This window comes from Lytechinus variegatus, chromosome 2 (assembly GCF_018143015.1).
Source record: "Lytechinus variegatus isolate NC3 chromosome 2, Lvar_3.0, whole genome shotgun sequence".
Lineage (NCBI taxonomy): Eukaryota > Metazoa > Echinodermata > Echinoidea > Temnopleuroida > Toxopneustidae > Lytechinus > Lytechinus variegatus.
In genome coordinates this window covers 2,015,362-2,039,546 of record NC_054741.1, presented here as the reverse complement: position 1 = coordinate 2,039,546, position 24,185 = coordinate 2,015,362, and the positions used below count along the sequence as shown (strand labels likewise).

Genomic DNA, 24,185 nt, shown 5'->3' with positions numbered 1-24,185 from the left:
GGTCCCTTGAAAGAGAACCTTCATGAGGTCTTTAATAGTCTAGTGGTCAAGTTTACAGTGGATGGACCGGAAGGCTTAGGGGTCTTAGGAGATTTAACACCAGACACACTACCCTGAACCTAACAAAACATTAAAAAACCTGTGAAACCCTATTGCTACTATAACCTTAACCCAACATCTTCAAATTCAAATTCAATTTGGTTTTATTCAATCTCATCAAAAAGTCTGAAGACCAGCAAGTAACAATGTGAGTTTACAATAAAAAACACATAACAGAGAAAATTAATAAATATATAACATGCAGTGACTATAATTCAACCAATTACACAAAGAAAAAATCCATATATTATGTTTAAAAATGCATCATTATGTTTATATAAATAAAATTTTTAGTATATTAAATTTTGCCATACTTTACCCATTCGTATCATAGTATATTTCTTGATAGCTAGTGGGATGATTAGATTTACTTTTAACTGGCTGCTGCTGCGCATGATGATGAATGAATGAATTTATTTATCTAATGCAATGATAATACCAATTTACAAGTTTACAGACAATCAGTTATGAATACATAGAAAAGCAAGGATAATAGGAACCAGAAAATAACATGAATGTTAGTCAAGTCCGACCCCTTCTAGTCTAGATAGATAGAAACATGTTTTTAAGAATGAACAATTGTGAGTCAACTAAATATACTCTGTAATATATATATAGACAATTATATAAAATAGAACAAAATATGTTGTATATTGGAGATTGTAAAATATTTCTTTACTATTGATTTCGATTATCTTGTGATAAATTTAGCCTACAAGACAACTCCCGCTAAGAATACTTCAGTTTTCTTTATCATTTGATGAATTATCTGGTAATACTTATGGTTCAACTGTAAACACAAAAAATGATTTTAGAATAAGGAGTTATATGAATTCTTAAAACATGTATTCTATTTGTTATTTTATTGATCTCATTGAACTCATCATTTATTTAGTTTTGTTGGAGAAATCAGGAAAGAATATTGCCTGATAGTTCTATGACACTTTTTAATCAATTTCAGAAAATTTACGCGTTTTCATTACTCAATACACTATTAAGTTTATAATTCATAAACATTTGTTCTTTAATAATGATCTACAATTTTTAAATTATAATTTGTGATTTACAATCTATAATGCATATTCAATAATTTTCAAGTTTCAATTATAATTTTACATTATAATTTGTGATTTATAATCTGTAATGTATATTCAATAATTTTTAAATTTTGATTTATAATTATTCATAATGAATTATAATTATGTAAATATAACTTGTTATTTTATTATTAAAAATCTCAACAAGTATGTTTGGTACAAATCTGGCATGTTATTTGGATGTAGATCCTTCCCTAGCCTAAACTCAGTGGACCATCTTTGGCATTTTCTGACTTGGCATATAATTTATGCTTTTATTGTGTTTATATTTGTTATTTTGGTAATATTAACTTGCATTTTATTTTACCAATGATTGTGTGCATGGGCAGATATCCCAGAGGGGACAGTTAATGTGATTGTGTCCCCCCTACTCAAATTAGTAGAGGGGACACAATATCAAATGTCCCCCTACTATTTTTTTGTCTTATAGTTTTATAATGGTAAGAAATGCATCATTACAATTTTTTTTTGCTTGTCAAATTTATTTTTCTTAAATTTATTGACCTTTAATTTCCCAGCCCCTTGTCCCCCTACTTTTTGGGAGAGATTTCTGCCCCTGATTGTGTGAGGTATGGTAATTTTCATTCCAGAACAATATCTGTATTGAGAGACCAAGAGAGGTCTGAATTCTCAAGACTAAACAGAGACACTGAATGCACCAGTACTTTGTATTGCAGGTGCATATCCTGACAGTGAGATTGCCATTCCAGTCAATGCATTGTGCAGTGTGTGTGAGTTTGTGTGTGTATGTACACCTTCAATGTCCTCTCCACTTGTTCACATAAACACGCAGGAAAAGAGCCTAGCAATGCAATGGCATTGGGAGGCCATACAACAGTGTGTTGTACTGCTTGCGAACTATCCCCCAGCTTGTGGGTTGATAGCAAAAACTATGCACTGGATCTTGAGCAGCATTGCACTGCACATAAATGTAGCATGCATGCTCCCATGTTGTAGCTCATAGACGCTGGAAGAAGGCGATGGCCAACGCCAGGCGTTACACTATTCTTGCCCTCTTCATAGACTGTTGAAGGGTGAATTTTCAAAGCTTGTTTTCTTGATCAACAATGTATATAGCACTGATGGCAAAATGAGATAGCTCCGTATTGTCTGAAACGTGTAAACCTGGTGGTGTTTCGAGTCATCTCCAGTCCTAAGCTGACCTGTATCATTGTATTTTCTCTTGGATAATTAATCCTCTGGACCTCTGTAATAAGTAAATGATGAGGTTGGATGTTTGCTTGGATATACGGTGTTAGGCTCTTGGAGATGTACATGTAGAAGGGATAACATTTGATAGTGGTCTATCTCGAAGTCAGGGAACGCATTTGCATTGCATCCACTGTGTAGACGGTGCTGACAGAAGCTGTGCATCATGGGAAATTGGTGAGTTATACTTTCACTTGTAGAGTCAGGGTGACCAAATTTTGAAAATGACAATTATGGGATATGAAAATTTGCTTTGTGGCATCCATGTAATGAACATACATGTACATGACTTGTAACCAACAAAAGTCCTGTTATTGTCGCTATTTCGTGCTGTACAAATACTTGACCAAAAAAGATGAAAATCAGCCATACCTTAAACTTTAGAATGCAATGCAATTACTCTAGAGAAGGTGTTGCAACATGTGCAACGCCTATGAAGTATAATGTCTCGATCTAATTAGTATTAATTTACAATTATGATAATATAATTTGTATTATCATAATGATTTACAATATCTAGCAGATGTCTCATTCTAACAGTGGACTATAAAGTTGTGTTGCATTCTAAAAGTACTATGAAAATTACTTTAAGGGTTTGAATAGGCCCGATATTAATTTTAAAAAATTGTGAATTGTTTGGAAAAAAGGGACAATTGAGGGTATCCCAATCCCATGCAAAGATTGATAGGAGGCAGTGTAGCTCAGTCGTTTAGAGCGCCTGTTTCATGGGCAAGACTTCCATATGTCCCCTCCAGTAGAATTGAAAAAAAATATGGAGGTTTATCAATAATTATCTAAGATATATCTGAGAGATTTAAGAAGGAAAAGTTGAATACATGTACATACCAAAATATGGCTTTATTCCGTCAAAAATTAATGTAATTCCTAATGGCATCGGTTTATGTAGTCAGAAAAATAAATACCCAATACTCTTGGAGAGTAGACTAGTCGTAATATCGCTTGATAACCGTTACGCCACAACTGGGCGTTGTGGCGTGCGCCTGTAATCCAAGCTGTGGGGAAGTTACAAATTGATGCAGAGGTTCGAGGTTCGAGCCCTGATCACGTCTTTCGGATGGTGACGTTAAAGGTCGGTCCCAGACGTAAATAATCATACCTGATTGATACACGTCTGACAAAACTCAAATACACACACACACACACACGATAACCGTTAATGAAACCCATGGCTTTCAACAATTCCTGCTAGCTCAGTGAGTAAGGCGACAGACAGAAGATGTTTCGATCAGCAGCAAGAGGTTCGAATCCAAACTCCAACCGGAAGTAAGAAGAAAAAGAGAACGAAAGAAGGGGGTATTGGAGAAGTATTTTTTAAAATTAGTGGAGGGGACATATGGAAGTCTTTCCGTTTCATGTTGTAGATATCAATGTGAGGGGTTTGAGTCCCGCTCATGCTGAAACTCGTCTAACAAAAAATTTGATGCTATAAATAATGTTGTTTGTAAGCGTGTCTTGCCACTGTACAGTATTCTGTGCAGGGATGAATGCAGTTGGAAAAAATTCCATCCGTTGGAAAGGAGTAAAAAGGACGCAAATTTTGGTCCCGCGTATATCACATCCTATGCACGTTAAAACCTAATCTTGAGGACCCAATGATGGTGACTTTTAACATCCTGATGTATACTTCAGTATTGACGTCTTGACACTCTTTGCATTGTCGCAGAAGAGAAGGACCAAAACAAAGATGGATTTCCTAGGAAATCCATCTTTTAAGACATAAATGAATTTAAGTTTATGAATTTTATTTTATTTTTACACCTTCCTACGCCTAATGCATAGGAAGGTTTCAAAAATTGTCACTAGAAAAGTATAAAAAATTAAGGTTTCTTACAAGACTGTCGCGTAGACCCCTCGATCCACATGTCAACAATGCAAATACAATGGCGTCGACCCTTGAACCGCTTATGTATTTTCGATAAGCAATGCCGTTTTGAAGAACAATTTATAGATCAAAAATATTATTTTACAAATAATAAAATTTATTACGTGATTATAAATAATTAACTTGATACTGTTAATTATTTATAATCACGTAAGAAATTTTAATATTCACAAAGGTGGTTTTTAAACCATCGGTTGAACCCATGGTTTATGCAGATTTCCTGTATAAATTACGCTTATTTTATACTGCATGTAATACAAAAAATATCCAATGCTGTGCATGCTTTTGTGACAGTACACCAAATTGACGCCTGTTGTCATGGTTATCCATGCTATTTATGAGTTTTCTGTTTAAATCCACTCTTCAAACAGTAGACTCATGAATAGCCTACTTGACCATGGCAACGAGCATCAATTTGGCACACTGTACAATAGCACGCATCAACATTGGACATTTTTAATATATATGTGGTAAGCGTGATTTTGGCAAGAAATCTTTATAAACCATGGGTTCAACTGTTTCAACTGATGGTTTAAAAACCACCTTCGTGAATTCAGGCCAATTCAAGACATAAAATGATTCATACAGTATGAGATATTCTGCTGTTTCTTTTTAGCTTTTCATGTTTGTATGCCTTGGCATGTTTCGTACTGGTGTGCTCATTGACTTTGATAGGTACCACAAATTGTAAACATGAGTTGTTGGCGTTGCTAGGTCAGACAATAGGTGGTTTCAGACCGCCTCGAAGTTCGCCAGTTCCAGGTATTCTCTGATCGGGAAATTTACCCCGATCAGAAAATACCAGGTATTTTGGTAATGTGAAAGCAAACTACGCGTAATTTCCCCGAAAGAAAATACCCGCTAAATAGTAGGTACTTGGCGAAATTACGAGAACTTTCGTGGGGATTTTTCCAAGGTCGCAGGTATTTTGGCGATGTGAAAGCAAATTACGGGAACTTTTAGCCCAGCGTGTCGTTGGGCGCGGCGGCGTGGGTGGCTGTTGGGCTAGTGATTTTGAATCTCGCGCCTTGCCTGCTTATCAGACCACACTGCGCATGCTCGTAACTTCGGGAACTTATCCCGAAGGGTGTGTTTCGGGGCGGTGTGAATGCAGGAATAATTAACGGGTATTTTTTAGCCTTAAAAAGTTCTCGTAATTTAACGGGGATTCTTGTGATCGAGGCGGTTTGAAACCGCCTAATGAAATTATTCAAAACTTAGTGTGTGTTACATGTTCATAAAGCTGTGAATGCTTTACACATGACTGATGACCCTTGTGTTTAATGATTCATGTCAATGGGCCCTTGTTTCATAAAACTTGTTATGATAACAAATTTGTAATAACAGTTAAAAACTACTGAAATTCTTCAATCTGATTGGCTGATTGTAAACTTGTAGAAATTGTCCATTTGTTGTAATAGTTTTTAGGAAAGGGGGGGGGGGGGCCAGGGGCTTGTTGCAGAAAGGGTTGCAATCAAACGCAACTCTAAAAATCATACGCAACTTGATTTTCAACCAATCAACAGCGCGCATTTGGGACTTGCGATTGATTTTTTTACTTGCGTTTAAACGCAACTCTTTCTGCAACGGACCCCTGGTCATGTCATGTGTAACTCTATTAACAGATTTATGAAACACCTAGGCCAGCATTCACAAAGATTTCTTGTATAAATTACGCTTACCACATCTATTAAAAAATGTCTAATGTTGGTGCGTGCTTTTGTCACAGTGTGCCAAATTGACGCCTGTTGCTAGTTGCTCTGGGAAAGTATGCTATTCATGATTCCACAGTTTGAAGAGTGGACTCATTCATTCAAAACTGTGGACTCATGAATAAAATAGCGTGGATAACCACGGCAACAGGCATCAATTTGGTGCACTGTGACAAATTATAAGGTCAATAAGTTCAGGTCGAAACAAAGTATAAAATATATGTAGGCTTGTGCAGGTATAGTAACACAAATGTCAACATTGCGATTTGACCCTAGAAGTTTTACCTACCGGTAGGTCATAATGTTAGGTCACACATTGTACTGTAGATGCTCCTGAGCAGCTTGTCCGCACAGGCAATTTACCGTGACATATCAGTCAGAGTAGATATGTGTGAAATTTGAATAAATTTATTGAAAAATGACTTTCTAGGGTTCCTTTTTAAAGCTTACCAGCCAAAATTGTGGCTACATTTTATTGCATCGGACCCAACGGGAGTTTTGGGGGTCTTTTTTGTTTTCCTTTACTTTGGGGGTCTTTTTTTGTTTTCCTTAACTTTTGGGGGCATTTTGGGGGTGAATTAACACTACCTTTTACTTGTTCCAATAAACCTGTGTGTATTTGCCTTCACAAGTGCACAGCAGGCGAATATATACATGTACACATGTACAAACATATAATCATGTCGACACGTATCTCATTTATTGACTTATATCAAATAACATAAACACTGTAATTGTCAAAAGAGCATTTAGTTTGTTAACAGACCATGACATTCATGCTTTGCAATTTTGCATCCTATCTTAGTCATGCATGTCAAGGATGTACAAAGGTCCTTGCTGCATAGTATTTTTTCTTTCTGTTTTATTCCAGGGAATTAAAAAAATAAAAATAAAGAATTTTTGGGGGTTCTGTAGATGATTAAAAAAAATAATTAGAGCTGAGAGCTTTGGCACGTATTTTTTTTATTTACAAACACTTGGGTGGTAATTTTATTGGATTGTGTTTGAACTCATTTTGAGATTGTTACCACAACTAGTAGGCCTATATAGCTTAATTGCAATTTGCACAATCAGTAAATCTATTTAAAATTCTCTATGATTTTCACATTGCATTTCCTTAACCCCATACTATCCTTAACCCCGGACTATCCTTAACCCCATACTATCTTTTTTTCGATTCACACTGTCTTTCTTAACCCCATACTACATGTATCTGCTCAACCGTGGTTAATGCCTTAACCCCGGACTATCCCTCAGCTCATGAATATTGATGGTTTTACCAAACAGAGCGTGATTAACGTGCAATTCGACTTCTGTGGTTGGCTAATGCTTAGCCCCACTTTCCTTAGCCCTGTTTCGTTTTCACACTGCATCTCTTAGCACCGCAATTGTGGTGCTAGTACCACAATAAGCGGCTAACCCTGCTTTTTTGCAGGGCCAGATAGTACCGTACTATTTACCGTGCTAGCCCACTTTGCTAAAACGTAGTGTGAAAACGAAGTGGGCTAAGCTTAACCCCGGGAAATTGGTGGGGCTAAGACCCCCCCCTTAGCCCCACCAATTTAGGACAAAAAGTGCAGTGTGAAAAGCATGTATGAAGAGACAGTGTTTTTCAGTCTGATTCAAATTTCACATAGAACAGATCAATGATTTTTAATCAACGTTCAGTGTCTCCATCAAGATTTTAAATGGGAACCGAAAAAATCAAACTCCTAAGTGTCTCTAGCAATTAGTGAATCTCTTGATGTACAATTCATTCTTAATAGTCTTGATGTATCAATTAATATAAACAATTTTATTTTCATTAAAAGTACAAAACTTGATTTCATAAATCTGTTCAAAGTTTGTATTAAACGTTTTGTTCATGTTTGATGTTTATTATCACCAGTATTTCAATTGATAACTACACTTTTCTACAGCAATGCAAGTTGTTGAACTGTAGCTAAATGAGTCAATTTAATGACTGTATTATTGATTAATCATTGATTAGCCAAGTTAGTGCCTTGTGACAACGAGCCTTGGTGATTAGGGTGCCTGTCCATCGAGGGTACTAGTTATTTTTTTTTTCAGTTTTGTTGTTGTTCACCAAAAGGAAATACTGCCATCCTTTCGACAAGAACATACATGAGAATGACATACATAATGACACAACAACCAGTACTCCTTCACACAGCCAACGCTTGAACTCGCCTACATGTATGCATTATAGAGCAATGATTATAATGCATGGGAATAGACGCATTTGAGGCTGTAATTGGTAATGCTTGACACACCAGTAAGGCAATATGTTGTATGTGACTATTGAAAACATATTTTAGTGGTAAAAATAAAACATGCTTTTTAATCATAATGGAGATTTACAGGTATTTTCTCATATTTTTTTTTACTTTAGAACCTAAATGATAAAATACATGTAATGTTGCCCATGTGAAACACCTGGGGGCACTCACGTACATGTATATAGGCGGTACGGGGACGTGCCACTTTGATGACCCCCTTTTTCAGACCTAGTTTACAGTTCTCTAGATACTAGGAATGACAAAAGTTCCATTCAGAAGCCACCCCGCTCGCAAGACCCCTGTTTCGAAACTTCTCAGTTCCCTAGGCCTGCCAAAATTGTCCAGCGCGAGTACCACATGTGAGAGCTGCACACATGGCTTCACAACTCCCTCCGCTAGCAAATACTTTCAAATCTCAGTAGATAAACTAATTTAACAATCTTATACAGGGTGTTTCTAAAAAAAAAGGTAACTGATGTTCAAAGGTCAGCCATACCAAGAATACATGATTTTAATTGTGGTTTAAATTTTACGTAATTGAGTAATATTTTGGCTTTAATTTGACATCTTGCTTGCGTCACAATTGTCACGGGTGACAGAGTTTTGGTCCTTCAAAGGGTACAAAACCAATTTTTCCCTTTAAACAAGTCATTCATCCCTTTTGCACCAACCACTTCAACATTCTCACAGTACCTCCCTTGCCAATTCTGCATTTTGCATTGCTCTTCCATTGCGGGATTGTGACGAAGAACATCCATGTCCTGCCAAACATGTATCTTCATGTCACCAAGAAGTGCTCAACCAGATTTGCAGCTAAGCACCACTTATGTGACATTCACTTGCAAAAAAAGTTAGCAGAAGGGATAAAATTTCACTGAGATTTGCAGGAAAAACTCTTATGAAAGCAAAACCTTGCAAAGTGGGTTTCATTCATATAGGACCTACATTAAAACTCCAAAAACTTGGGAAAAGTAGGTTTTGTACCCTTTGAAGGACCATAACTTATACCGTGTTTACACATTGACTCGGCTCGGGTTTATAATCCGCGAGCTGGGTTGAACACTGCGAAGAAGGGATCAGAGATCGCGTTTATACGTACATATAAAAAGGCGAGTTCAATACTGCTCGCGGATCTCGAACGGAAGAAGAATTATGACGTCACAAATTAAAGGCGGGAAATTCACCGCCGGAATCGAATCTTGTCCGTGCGAACAACAACAGTGCCAAAAGTGAAAGCGCGCGCAGTGACCTGGTCAAGAGAGTTCGACACGGCTTTCTGTTTACACACGAAAAAATTGCCGAGTTTGACTCGGCTCGCGGGTTGAAACCTACGATTTTGGCGGACCAAAAAAGCCGTGTTCGACACGGCTCGCGGATAACACTGATCGCGTTTACACAGCATAAAATTGCCGTGTTGAGCACGGCTCGCGTGTCGAACCCACGAGCCGTGTCACTGTGTAAACACGGTGTTAGTGAGCTGTGACAATTGTGACGCAAGCAAGGTGTCGAATTGAATCTGATGAGTAACTCAGGTCTTTAAAGTAGAAATCACAAGAATAGACCATGTATTAATACCTGTAGCTGACCTTTGTACCGTGTGGAGCATCGTGGCCCAGTGGATTAGTCTCCGGTAACTTAGTCTCCGGACTTTGAAACACATGGCGTAATTTCCTTCAGCAAGGAATTTATCCACAGTGTGCTGCACTCGACTCAGGTGAGGTGAATGGGTACCGGCAGGAAGTAATTCCTCAAAAAAGCTGTGTGCACCGAATAGGTAGTCTAGCTTAACCGGGTAATAATAGCAGGGCCCGCTGGGAGAACACTTTTTCGAACTGAAGTGGCTACCCTGGGTAAATATACCTTTATTATTATTATTATTACTATTATTACCTTGGTTGCCTTTTTTATAAACACCCTGTACATGTATGTTTAGAATTAAATGTTGGAATGATAATCTATTCCAATTTACATTTACATGATTGAATATTCACCAAACATTAAAAAAGGCTTCAGGAAAAAATGCTTGCAATTAATAACTCAATGCAGTGAAAAACGGAAAATGCTAAAGAATATATCTAAAGAGCTTGAAGCTCCATTAGTATAAAGACAGGACAGAATTGAGCACATGGGATTGACATCATTGACTCTTTTAAAAAATTTCAGCAACTGCATGGTAAATGATGACATGGGTATGGGCAAGGAGCTTCAAACTATCTTTATACACATCCAGGACAATTGTGGTTAATTCAATAATTGCCATTTCATGGACGGTCTCTTGGGACTCTTCAATTCTATCAAAGTTCCAGCAATGCTGAATGCATGTTATCAAGGACACCAAACACAATTGAAGATTTCTTTGTTCTAGCCATGGATGTTCTAGCTGATATTGAAGCTTTCCATGTTGGTGATTTCCGTTGGTGGGAAGGGAGAGAGGGAGGGGGGGGGGGTATTCATGACATTATTCATTACTCAGTGAAATACAGTAAACCAATTGATGTTTACTATTGTAAAAATCAAGATTAAAGTTTAGTTGGGAATGAATTATTCCAAATCTAATTTAAGTCAAGACAAGTATTTCATATTTTGTGAAAACCTCTAGAAGGATTTGGGGCTTTTTTTTTTCACAGAGCGAAAAATATTGATGTTCAGTTATCAAGATTACCATAAAGATTTTTCTAGTTTCATAGATCAAAGTTGAGTGATTTTATATGAAGTTGTTCACTTGATTGAAGAATAATATGATTCATTCTGGCCTGGTCACCATCACAGGCTTCTCTCCCCAAGTACAAATACATATGGGAAAGTTGGAAAGCTACTTGTTTTATTTGTGATGCATTTGTCTGTGGCATTGTATTCAGAGTGAGTGATTACATCACCGATTCTGCACACTTTACAAAGTGCTGATTGATGAAATCTAAATTCTAACTGACTGCATTTTCGCAAAGTATTTTCAATAATTATAAGCAACGTAAAGGGGAAGTTCACCCTGACAAAAAGTTTATTGATAGTAAAGCCGAAAATATGAAAAGAAAATATTCCTGAAGCTGAGGTTTGAGAATATCCATCAAAGAATAAAAATTATTGAAATTTAAATTATTTAATTTGTGATGTCATATGCGAGCAGCTTTTCTATACATCATATGGTAAAAAAAATCAATGAAAAGGTAATTAGCTCAGAAAATTATTATTTTTTCAGTACCTTCAGTATATCAATAGATATATCATTTCAAACCCATTTCTAAAAAAAAAAATTAGGTCATCACAAACCATAAGAAAAATCAAAATTTATGCATTTTATGATACATGACATATGGGGCAGCTGTTTGTTTAAGAGGTCACAAATTTAAAACTCAATCTTTGATTTTCCTCAAATCTTAACCAATATTTTTCTTTATTTTTCCTGCTATTTTTACTATACTTTTCTTCAGGGTTAACTTCCACTTTAATTCACTAAAGTTAATGTTCCTGAATTCTGACAAATGTATTCTTGACTGCAGACCCGTATAAAATGGATTTTCTGTCAATGACTTTGGGTATAGTGTAAAAGTGCATTAAATGCGAATGGTTCACAACTTTAAATCAGATTGCTGTAAAGGGACTTCTAATAGGCAAGTGCATTCCCCAAGAATAACATAATTTCCATCTGTAAAGACGATCCGCACTTCTTGATGATGCTGATCAAAATGGTAGCCAGCCAGCCAGCGAGAATCAAGCCAATATCCCTGGGATGTGGCCAGGCCAGGGAAGAGTCTGCAGCAGTGACAAAAGACTCCTTATCTTTATTGATAATTGCTCATCTCAGCGCGATTGAAGTGCTCATTGTTCGGTCTGCATTGTGCTCAATGGAAGCCTACATTTCTTGCTTTGTCTGCAATGTGCGTCAGAGGCTATTGTGCCCTCTTCTTTTGAAGGCCTTGTCCTGATGGTATTAAACTGTCTGAATATACCACAACACAGTGCACAGTGTTCTGTTAGTGCCTGTAGGTGTTCAATGTGTTCATATACTTATTAGAAGGAGATCCAATTTGGCTATTCCTGTATTTTGAATAGATTTGTTTTATGTGGAGGTCCACCCTTTCTCAAATATGTCTATTAAGTGTGTGTGAGGCAATTAGGATTATGAGGTAGATTAGGTGCTGCTTGTCATATGTCCTTGACCTAAATACAAAAAACCCCCTTTTTAAAAAATAATGCTGTTTCATTTTGACCTACAGCTCTTTTCGGTACGGGAGATAGGTAGGGATCAGTCGGGATTTATAAAATTCGCCTTGATTTTGTTTTGTGCTTTTTAGTTTTGGTTTGAACTTGATATGAAAATCCCCTTTATCTTATGAAATCCATTATGTTTGGTGTACAGAAGTATTAAGTTACTTGTCTGGCAGTGTGAAAGGGGTCGTAACACCACAGTTTTTACAGTGTTCGTGTATAACCGGTGTACATGGAAGACCACACCAGTTATTTTACACCAGTGTTAAATTGGTGGTGTTACTTTTACACCTATAGGTGTTATTACAACACCTTAGGTTGTTACATTTTCACTCTTTGGTGTTACATGTATGTTCAATCTCTAGGGTGTAATTTTAACACCTCAGGGTGTGGTCCTCTATTACACCAATTGGTGTCAGTTTTAACACCACAGTTTTTACAGTGTACGTAAAGTGTGTACATGAGGGGAAAAATTACATGGGGTGCAGGCTGATTACACCCCCTAACTGCTCAAAAGAGCCGGAAGATATAAAAAAAATCCCCAGAAAATCCCTATTCTGAAAATTAAAGCTTATCCAGTATGCAGATTTAGGCAGTATGTTTTGAAATGTATCCCCTGAAATAAGAAAAAAATGTCTGGTGTACAGGGCCTACAGTTTGTACCGAGTGTGAACCAACCTGTCCTCTTTCCCCAAATGTGAACAGTGCCTGTGTGAATACAAGTAGGTATTGCAACCTTTTGGTGGGAGCATCATAATTTTCTTTTCCACTGTCATTCAGAGTGCAGAGCATTTTTCCAAGGTCAAGAGGAAAGTAGCTTAAATTGAAATGTAATGATTTCAACTCTTGACATTTTGGGATTTCAAGCTATGTGTTGAATGCTAACCATCTTTGAATAGTGTTAGCATTGGTGCCCTTCATGTTCAAGGCCTACGGGGTAGATGGCATTGGTTGTCATCTTATCTTGAATAGATCAGGGGGAAAAATCAACAGGGCTCAGGACAATTTCATCCCCCCCCTGAAATGCTTGAAAGAAATCTTGAAAATGAAAGAAGCCCTGGAAGAATCCCCATTCATTACAAAGTTTAAAGCTTAGCCCTATATACTTAGCCTATGTTGTTGCAAATTTAGACAGTAGGTTGTGAAATGTACCCCCCCCCCCGGAACAGAAATAAATGTATAATTTTTTGCCTGTGCATGGTAAAGACATACATTACTACATAGGTGCCAGTTGAATTACACATGCAACTGGGAGTAAAAAGAAAAAGAGTGGATGGATTTTAATTTTAATGAATTAAAAACTGGACATTTGGGATTTGATTTATTCTTTTATTCATTCTGTGTTTATTTTACATGTTTTACATTCTGTCTTTATTTTACATGTTAAGTATCATTTATTTGTATTTCCTGGGGGTGGGAGGGTGTTGCATTTGATCATAAATTGCCACAAAATTTTTACCAGGTCCCACGTTGTTATACATATATTTTATAATATGAATAGATATTGGTCTTTGAATCTGGATCAATATTTTTTAAACTTTTTAAAATCTACTTTTTTTTCTAATTCAAATTTGAATTATTCTGCAACCCCTCCATCAATTCTGCTCGGTATTTGGCAAAGATAAAAAAAAAAAATTTACCTTGATAGAATTTGAAGTGGAACTCCCTGCTTATGGTGGTTAAACTACAATCGTGTTCAGCTTGCCTCTAAGCGTAATAACTTTTCTGTTTCCATAGAAATGGGAATGGATTGTGAAAAAAAAATGTGTGGTGTATTCATGGAATGGATGCACTGTAGAGTGAAAGTAACATAAGTGAGGCATCATCAGACAGCGATATGACATGACATGTGTCGCATGACCGGGTATGACTGAGTTAAACGGTAGCGTGACTCTTTTCTGCAAGCACTCTAAAAGACCATCAAACCACAGTGTGACATCAGTGGTTGGCTGGTAGATGTGACGTTGGGAGTGTGACAGCAGATTATCACGCTCGTGCGACTCATTGCCATCTCACCATGCTCGTATGAGGTATTGATGGAGGAAGCTCACCGAACATGCAGGGCAGACGCGGATTAAAGGGAGAGGGACTAGGCTATCAGGGTTGCCCATGTGCAGGTGTACATGTAGACCCATTGCAATGCCATATGGGTGGGACTATTGAGAGAGAAAGTGACAAGAGAGAGAGAATTGTTGGAAGAAAGTTAATCGGAGGTTGCCCAGGTAATGAAGGACAAGGATCGGCAGAGGGGAGATAGAAAAAGGTTGTAGATCTACATGTATGCGAAAAGTACAATGGTATAAGCATTTCCTGACTAAAAGAAACTTTCGAAAAGAAGTGAGAGAAAAGAAACCCAGTGGCGAAAATAGAGAGATGGGGAGAGGGAGTATAGGATGAAAGAGGCAGATATTGTAGGTAGGTAGACATCGGCTTGATGCCCTCCCTCTTTATTCATTTTGTTTTTCTTTTTCATTACTTTGATTTATTCCCACATATGCAGAGAAAGTCCCCATGGACAATTTTAGTAGCCGTCTAGCCAATATTTTTCATATAGTGTTTGAGCACTATGTGTTCTTTTCTGTAGTTCGGTGTCGTTTCACTTTCTCTCTCCATACTCGGCCCCCCTGCCTTGCTGGAGGTGCATTACCACTAAAAAGTCAATTAGCCTACCTACTGGCTGATCATGCTTCCTTGATCTCGCGATGATGTCATGAAGTGAATGTAATATATGCGGACACTCCCAGACTTGTCGCGATCAAGTGGATGATGTTAATGAAGGAAGGCCTTCTCTCACTATCCCCACTGCCTGTATATCTCTAGATTACATTGCATGTTTCAGACCAATACTATCGGTACCACGTAGGCTCTTGGCTTGGCAAGAACATGCCAGGAGATAAAAGATGGATGGGTGTACTGGATTCATTCCCAATAGGGTACAACGTCATATTTTTTTTTCTTCAGGAAATCGACACGATGTCCTTTGTGAACAAAGAAAAACACACTGAATTTTCAAGAAAACATTGAATGTCTGATTATACATCACATCCAGAGTATAGGTATTTTGAACAAACATGCATTTTAGGTGTTGACGTTGGTGGCTTTCCATAGTTTTGGTTGATCGGATCAAGCTCAACTCTTTGTAAGATGGGGCTCTGATCATTCTGATGGTTTGGACATGAACAACACACATATTTCCTAGGTTTATTATAATGCAATAGGTTGTGTGTTACTTATAGCATGTCGAAGAGTCAATGAAGACGGAAAATCGCCAGAATACTCTACAGTTACTGTTTTCTGCATGTATTTTTTTCTTCTAATCTTGATTTGTTTAGGATTTTAATATAGCCTAAGAAAATTGCTTGAATGCATCGTAGCATTCCTTGGTCCCTTGAAGTATTGTCATAGATTTTTAGTTCTTGATCATGAAGTTTTAGGGTTGAGAAGTTCAAGGTCAGGATGCAGAAATGAGTGAATTATTTCAGTCTTGCAGTCAAGGGTTTGCACACCTGCACTATCACAGAAATGCATAGAGATCTGTTACTGCCCTTTCATACGGTAAAAAAATGTAATATGAATAATTCCAGTGAAAAGTAAGGCTAATGACCAAATTTTAGCATGTGTGAAACTAAACTTTCTAAAATCTTCTGAAAACTTTTTTTTAATTTAACTCTAAAGCTCTTTATGTGCCTTGAGCACTCTGCAGAGTGGATTTGGTGCTTTATAAGTCACATTATTGTAAATTTAATAGTATTATAATGTGAAAGGTGGGGTTGTATTTATGTTCAAATGTTATGTAATCTTTCACATTAGATGAATGCAGAAGTCAAAGTATTCTTGGTTCAGTGGCAGATACAAATTTTGACCAACGCGAGTATTGTGACATCGCTATTAAATCGATGCATAAAAATTTGTATTGATTATTTTCTTTAGTCGATAGTTCGATTGATCAAATGGGAACGCTAACAAAGCGATCTTCCAAACTGGTTTCCTGAACCGGTTTCCAGTAAACTTACTTTTAGATTGCGTGATGAGAACGGGGTTAATGATGCATAAAGAACTTTTAGGATAGGATGAAGGCACAGGCTGCTAAAGGCAGGACTACAGGTATATGCCTATAGTACTGGCATCTGGTGCAGGACTAGAATAACTATGTGATCTTATTCTAATTATAGGAGATTTAGCATAAATGCATTTATCTAGAAATATATTCTGATAGCAAGGCATTTCTTGATATATTTTCTTCGGAGCCTCTCAACCGTCTGAGAAACAATGGGAATTCGCCAGTCCATCTCCAGATGAATAATTTCAAGAATACATGTGTATTTCCTGAGACCCTGATGTTCTAATAATGATGATAATATTACATAGGATTTGTCTAATGCCATTTTCCACTTTCATTAGATTCTCAAGGTGCCTTTCAAGGTAATAGAAAAATAATATCTTTCCTTTATATCCAGGAAATCCTTGCCATTACAGCTAGGTTCATCAGATTTTTTTTTTCCAATATAGGTTTACGTGATCAGGTATCTCGTAAAGACACTGATGCAGCCACCAACTTGTACATTTGTTTCCATGACAACAGACAAACATTGATCATAAAATCAATAAAATGATGTTGAATACTGATGCTATCTCGTAATAAGATGCTATATAGCTACAGGGTATTACTTTGCAATCTGTTTTATCTTTATGATTTCAAGATGTAGTTTGCCTCTCTTTAATAGTGGGAACATGTTTTGAGATGATAAAAGAGGATTTTCAACAAATTTTCTTTCTAAGTAAAGAACTTAACTGATGTCAGGCTTGCTTAGGTCTTGTTAGTGTACATGTATCTGGTATGTTTCTGATACTCCAAAGTTGTGCTTTAAAAGTCTCTTATCTGTTGTGTTGAAGTAACTGTAGTTACTCCGGGGGGGGGGGGGGGGGGGGGCACTCAGTACATAATGCATAGTGGGTATGTGCCACGGTGGGGACCCCCATTTTTACACTCAAATTTCCGTTCCAAGGCATACATGTAGCATTTTTGTCATATTGAGAACAAAGAAAGCCGCTCCAAAGCATAGCATTTTCTTATCGAGAAAAAAGAAGAAAGCTTCACATATTTTTCGTTACGCCGTTCTGGTCGCATTGATCCGCTGCAATGAGCTGCAATTTTGATAAAAAGTGGCCGCAGAGCACTGTCCGACCATTGCTTCTAGTTCTACGCGAGCGCACCTGGCGGCGTGGCTGCCATATGGCCGCCGTGATAGCTGCATCATACACGCATACCCGTTCTATAGGGATGCATACGCACTCACATGCTGGCGATCCGTTCCAAGGACCGCCGTTTTCACAAACATTTATAGTTCCGAAGCCTGTTCCGAGGACCCTCCTTTTTACAATGAGCCTACTCCAAGGCCCCAGTTTTTTGTCTCGCCGCCCGATGCACACCTCCAACACTTTTTTGGTTGAGTGCCCCCCCCCCCCCCCGGGAGTTACAACCATGGACCTACTTTGCTAGTAGGTCCATGCTTCAACTTAATAGCAGTGCAACGTTCTGCTGCATTGATGCCAAAGTGGGCATAGGAAACATTTTATCTTGAATTTCATCAATCATAGTGGCTTACCTTGGGCCTATTGCATAAAAAACACTGGCAATTTTTTTCCCAGAGTGTTTCGATGTGTTTGTCAATGGCATAAATTTGTTTGCCAGAATTTTTGTGTATCTGCCAGAGTTTTTTCATGGCAAAAGCCTCATGCAACAGGCTTCTAATAGATGGCAGAGATTGTTCTTGTGCCTTAATATTGGTCGGAGTGGAGATAATTGCATAGTGTGGATTTGAACTGACAACCTCACAATCATTGAATTTGGTGCTCTAATTTAACCTCTAGAACACACAATCCAATTTTTCTCAGGCGTATGGGTTTGGTTAGTAGCACAAGGTAGTTATCCAAGAATACTGCTATGATCATAACTTTAATGCAGTGGACCCTGGTCTTTTTTTTTCAAGGAAACATGTCTTGTTTCATTAGGGACTTTCCCTGGCTATTTAAGCTAGTGAGTGCTAATGTTCCGAGAAGTATCATTTCATAGTTTTATTTTCACTAGTATATCAGTCACATTTCCCCAACGGCGGCCCTACGGGGAGTAAAAAACAGCCGTTATAACAATTTTTGTACCAGCTAAATATAGGTGGTTTGAATAAAAATGAACAAAACGGCTGTTTTCGACTCGCCATACGGTCGCAGTTGGGGAAATGTGACTAAGGTTTAAAAATCAACATAAGTAGTCTAACTCTTTGAAAACCAAGGACAATCTTGGAGAGTGTGAAAGTTAAAGTGTTCTCCATCGGTTTCCTGTAAATTCCTGGAAAGTATAACAATTGATAATTAGTAAAGAATGAAATAGTCTGTGACCCTACAAAAGTTTGACTAAGAACAGAAGAACATGGTAGTGAAACTTAATCAAATCCTGATTTGAAATTAGAATATAAGAAAAATATGTTTGGAGTTGTCCATGCAATCACTTTATTTCCTTCAAATTCATTTCATTTGAAAATTTCATTTACTGCTTTATCTACATGTACATCAGATGTTGCACATAATTACCGATCTCTTCAGTAATATTCTGCCCTTGGATTTTTTTTTTTAAGGTGTTATTCAACCCATTGATCATGAAGCAAATAAACACACATTTAAAAACTCTGCTATTGCTATTAACCAATTGAAGTACATGACTTTGCCGAGGTCTGTTTTAATCAGCTTTTCCTCATCAAATTTGGCAACAATGTGGATTATTTTGCCCCCTTTATAGACCCTTCAAAGTTTGAAGAAAATATGACGTGATGAGAAAAAAACCTGTGAAATAATGAGTCAAAATGAATTATGGTTACAGAATTAAAGCAAATATTTTCCATTTTATTTTCATACATGTAGATATACTGATTTTTTGTCTTATTTCATAGTTAGAAATTCATAGCAGTGCCAGTTTAGAAGGTGTGATGATTAGTCTACATGTAAGTTAAAAGGCTCTTTATAGTTCTTCAGGAATAATACAATTTACGGTATCGCGTTGGGAATGGAATCAGTTTTTCAGTAAATGTTCCTCTTCTTGATCATGTATCATAATGTTATATATCCAGCATTTACAAGTGGGATAAAAAAATATGCCACATAACAGCATCAGTGTTACATTTTTAGGACACATTATGCATACATACATGAACAGGTAGATGTATGTATGTTATTTTTTTTTTCAATAATGTTTTTGACTGTGCAATGGGTATGTGGTGTATGAATGTTCACCTGATAGATCAGAGCACCAGTGTTCCAATAAAAAAAACTTGTACTTCTGTCGCCAGTAAATCATAAGATGTGTCATGTGCCTTCCTACTATTCATTTGATAAGTACCAGCAAAAAAGTGAATGAATATTCAATGCTTAAGTATTTTCTTAGAAATGAAAGTAAGAGAATATATATATTTTTTTTATGTTGTGTCTATCAAAAACTGAAGAGGGGGAAAACCCTTATTTTAATGATCTTGAAAATGATTCATATTTGGGTTTAATTGAAGTTATTTCTAAATTAGAGTAATTGCTGTTGGCAAAAATGACAAGAGAAAGCCTTGAAATCAAAGTTAATTGTTACATCATTTCTGTCAGAGCTAGATCTAATGAGTTTTGACACGATGTGAATAATGAATTCTTCGCTGAAAACCGGTACAAATAATTACACGTTGACTCGTGTATCAGATTGCTTGGAAATATACATGTGAAAGCAATTACTTATTTTCCTTAAATGAACATTTTTTATAGACTTTAAAGGGAAAGTTCACCCTGACAAAAACTTTATCATAAAAATAACAGAACAAATAATAAAGAAGATTGGCGAAAGTTTGAGGAAAATCTATCAAAGAATAAAAAGTTCGTAGAATTTTAATTATTTGATTTGTGACGTCATATGCGAGCAGCTTTCCTACATGTCGTATGGTAAAAAAAGTCAGTGACATGTCATTTTCACAGAAAATTGAGAAAAAAAAATTATTGTACCTTCAGGATAGCAAAATACAAATGATCTCACACCCGTTTCTAAAAAGAAAATGAAAAATGATTTTCATGAACCATTGAAAAATTAACTTGATGCATTTTATATCATAACATACAGGGCAGCTGCTTATATTGACGTCAGAAATCAATAACTTGAAATTCTAATAACTTTTAAAATCTTTAATGGATTTTCCTCAAACCTTCAATATTTTTTCAGTATTTGTTATGCTCTTTTTACAACAAATTTTTCATCAGGGTGAACTTCCCCTTTGCTTAAACTTTTTCGTGTGATAATCTCATAGCGCCCTCCCTCAGAGGATATACATGTTAACAGGGTCGTCAGAGTTGCATCAGCTGCAGATCACCAACACATACAAGGCAATTGCTTCAGCCTCCAAGATGGTGGCGTGATGACTTCAATGCATTAGGTCTATTCAGTTGCTTAGGTTTTTAAGTTTGTGATTGTTCTCTGTATGGGAAATTGGGAACAACTGGATTCAGTATCTTACTCATTTAGACAATCAATGTTATGGCCTTATGGAATGTTAATTTTGTTTCTTATGTTTTTTTTGTAGCTTGGGTACCCACTGCACCAGCCAGCCTCCGTCCGAGGACAAGGATCCACCCTCCCACCCTGACAAACAACCCAGCAACCCTCCTCTTCAGGAGATCGCCCCACCCCCGCAGTCCGAACCCATCCAACCTGCCAGGCCAGAAGTGCCTATGCCAGTTCCCCAACCGTCTCCATCGCCCGGGAAACCGCCTCCGGACAAGTCGTCCTCGTCCCACCCAAACCTGTCGCTCTATGATGATGAAGTCCGTAACATGCTTCTGGGGAGGATCTCTGTGGTCAAGTGCAAAGTCAAGCCAAAGATGATCCGTGTCTACGTCAGTGCATCACATGACGGTAAATTTTCAATAAAAATCTTTATTCAAAATGTTTTTTTTCCAGTGATTTTGTTCATTGTGGGGAACATTGTAGAGCTTTAAGAACGAAAGAATTATTTTTATATTTCCCATAATGCAGTTTATATGTATTTTATGCTTAAAGATTTGGGACATTGCTTGAGTTGTAATTTCTCATTTATTTAATTTTTCTTCAAGTCTCTATCATCAGCCATCTTTTTAGTTGGCTGTACATGAAAGCAATACAAATACAACAATTAACAACTTTTACTCTGAAGAAGCAAACTAACTTTAGAATGCCCCTATTTTGGAACTTAGAACTTGGTTTGGTGTGCTCTTTTCTCTTGGATTATCGTTTGGTTCCATTCAGGTTTAGGTGGAGGAGTAGGATCTCTGTAACCATCAAATATTTAAATTAGCATTTTGATTCTCAATTCAGTTCATGACCTAAGCTGATGATAATCAATTATTTTACAATATTTTGGTCACATGTCTTGACAGCTTTTCCTTTTGTTTATTTAGTAGTACATGTATGATTCAGCTTTGCAGTGGGTGTCATTACTATCCACTTATAAAAAGAAAGGTTAGCTAATTTTGTAGGTCAGCTTGAGTCAACAATCGTACGATCTGCCATAAGATCAGTTGATATGCTATATAGGACCCTACTAATCACAAATAGAACCATCAGCTGTCCATTTACATGCCCATGCCTGACTTGCTGATGAGCTAACTCTGAACTTGACTGATTAAGACATTACCGAACCCTTCACTATCATGGGCTAGCAGCCATCAAGACACAGGCTGACAAGCAAGGCAGGCAGGCAGCCACAGGGTACAGCACTTGCCGCGGTAGAAGAAGAAGAGCCTCCCAAATGTCAGGGGTCGCTGGAACTGGGTGTCCCAGCATGAATTATCGGCTTGGTCGCATGTACAGTGACGTTCTGGCGATGAGGCCTCCTGCCTCCAGTGTGAGTGGGTGTGCTCGTGTCTGTGTGTGCTTGTCGCACGTCCAGAGAGCAGTTGGTTATATCTGTTCACCGTTGCCCTACCATCATTTCATTTGTGATGACATGATGGTATGTGTAAAGGTATCTTCATCAAGATGGCTCTTCATTCATTTGATATCTCTTTCTCTCTGTTTGTCATATTCAATGCTTGTAATTGTCTCCAATTTCATTTTTTCCCTGACTCATATTTTCTCATTTCCTCTATTACCTTTTTAGTAGTTTTTATTGTGATATATCAAGGACAGCATATGAATTTTATTTCTATTTCTATTTGAAATTCAGATACATGTTCCACATGCCTAATGACCTATTTTTGGAACACTCTCTTCATTTAACGGTAGAGATATCATATTTCAGCTCATTTGGCTCTCAAATCATTCTTAATTGCTCTTCACCATCGATGAATTAGGAAAGAGCACAGTAGACATAAGAAACGTACTACTTAATAAAAAAATGATACTTTTGGCTTCCCATACGTGAACCACAACTTTAAACCTTACTCTAAGTTAAACTTGACTTCAGAATACGGGCCATTGTGTTATAGCTGAGATGAATCGTTGATAACTCTCAAATTTTTTTTTGACATGTACTTTTGATTCTTATCAGGGAAGTTTTCTTTCATTTTATCTGATTTCTTTTTGTGATGTCTTCTTTATCCCTTCTCATGTTTTCGATGGTATTCCACTCCTTGTTTTGAACTTGACTCCGTTGCATTAAAGTTACCATTATAACTTTGCCATGCAATGGTAACATGTATAAAATCATTGATTTTGATTGGCTGTTGATCAGCGTTACCATGGTAGTTACCATAATAGTAACTTTTTAATGCAATAGGGCCCTGGACAGAGTTCTCTTGTGTGGAAGGCTGTATGCTGGTGGGAGGCCTTACTGATATCTGTACAACGAGAGATCATCAATGAAATAGGCATTTGAACTATTTTGAAATATGGGTTGATCAACTGCCTGTAATACTTCAGTTAAACTCCTAGCTACGATAATAGTAGACTTCGCCTGGTGACATACAGAGCATTCAGTGATGTGGGATGATAACGCGCTATGCCGAGCAACATCTTGGCACAGGCTTTTTTCGCAACCTCAACCTGGTCGCACAAGCACTTTACTTGATTGTTGCTTCCGTTTAACTATCACTGTAATCTCAATTGGCCTGGTTGCAAGTTTATGATCAGCAATTTGAAACGCTGTTTACTGCTTGATTCTGGCTTGAAAATTGAAAAGTATGTAGAAGTATATGTATACGCACCCCTTGAAAAAAATGGTTAAGGACAAAAGTAAATAATAATATTTTAAAGAAAAATGTTGTAATTTATTGCTTGGGTGGAGCCATAGCAAACCTGGATATAACATCCTAAGGCTCAATTGTCTTGTATACGACTGAATGTATATGAGATGTACATGTAAATGTCAAGTTTAGATTGCATTGTATTAGCATAGCTTGCATGCGTGACTGAGTGGAGATTGTTCTGTATGTTGCGTGATGTCGGTGCATTATTATAGTGCTTTCATCATGCCAGGGAATATGACAGGGAAAAAAAGAAACCGGAGGGACACTTTCACAATGTAGGGTCCATGCTTTCACAAAGAGTTCAGTGAGACATGAAGTCATGCGTGTCAATGTGCACTTGTGGTATTTGATGCATTATGATCTCATCGATTATTCCTTGGTTGTACTTGAACCTGTATATTACATGCCTCCTCAACTTATTGCATTTACTGCAGGCTTA

The 24,185-nt window shown here is 37.2% G+C and overlaps 1 protein-coding gene across 1 annotated transcript in view; it reads left to right on the top strand.

The window, feature by feature from the left end:
• Window positions 1–1,884: 1,884 nt before the first annotated feature.
• Window positions 1,885–24,185, top strand: part of LOC121407045 (NACHT domain- and WD repeat-containing protein 1-like) — a 37,610-nt gene continuing 15,309 nt past the window's right edge. Inside the window, exons 1-2 of the mRNA XM_041597953.1 lie at window positions 1,885–2,582; window positions 21,106–21,437. Coding sequence (XP_041453887.1) covers window positions 2,572–2,582; window positions 21,106–21,437 — 343 coding nt within the window. The 5' untranslated portion in view covers window positions 1,885–2,571. The remainder of the gene's footprint in view (window positions 2,583–21,105; window positions 21,438–24,185) is intronic.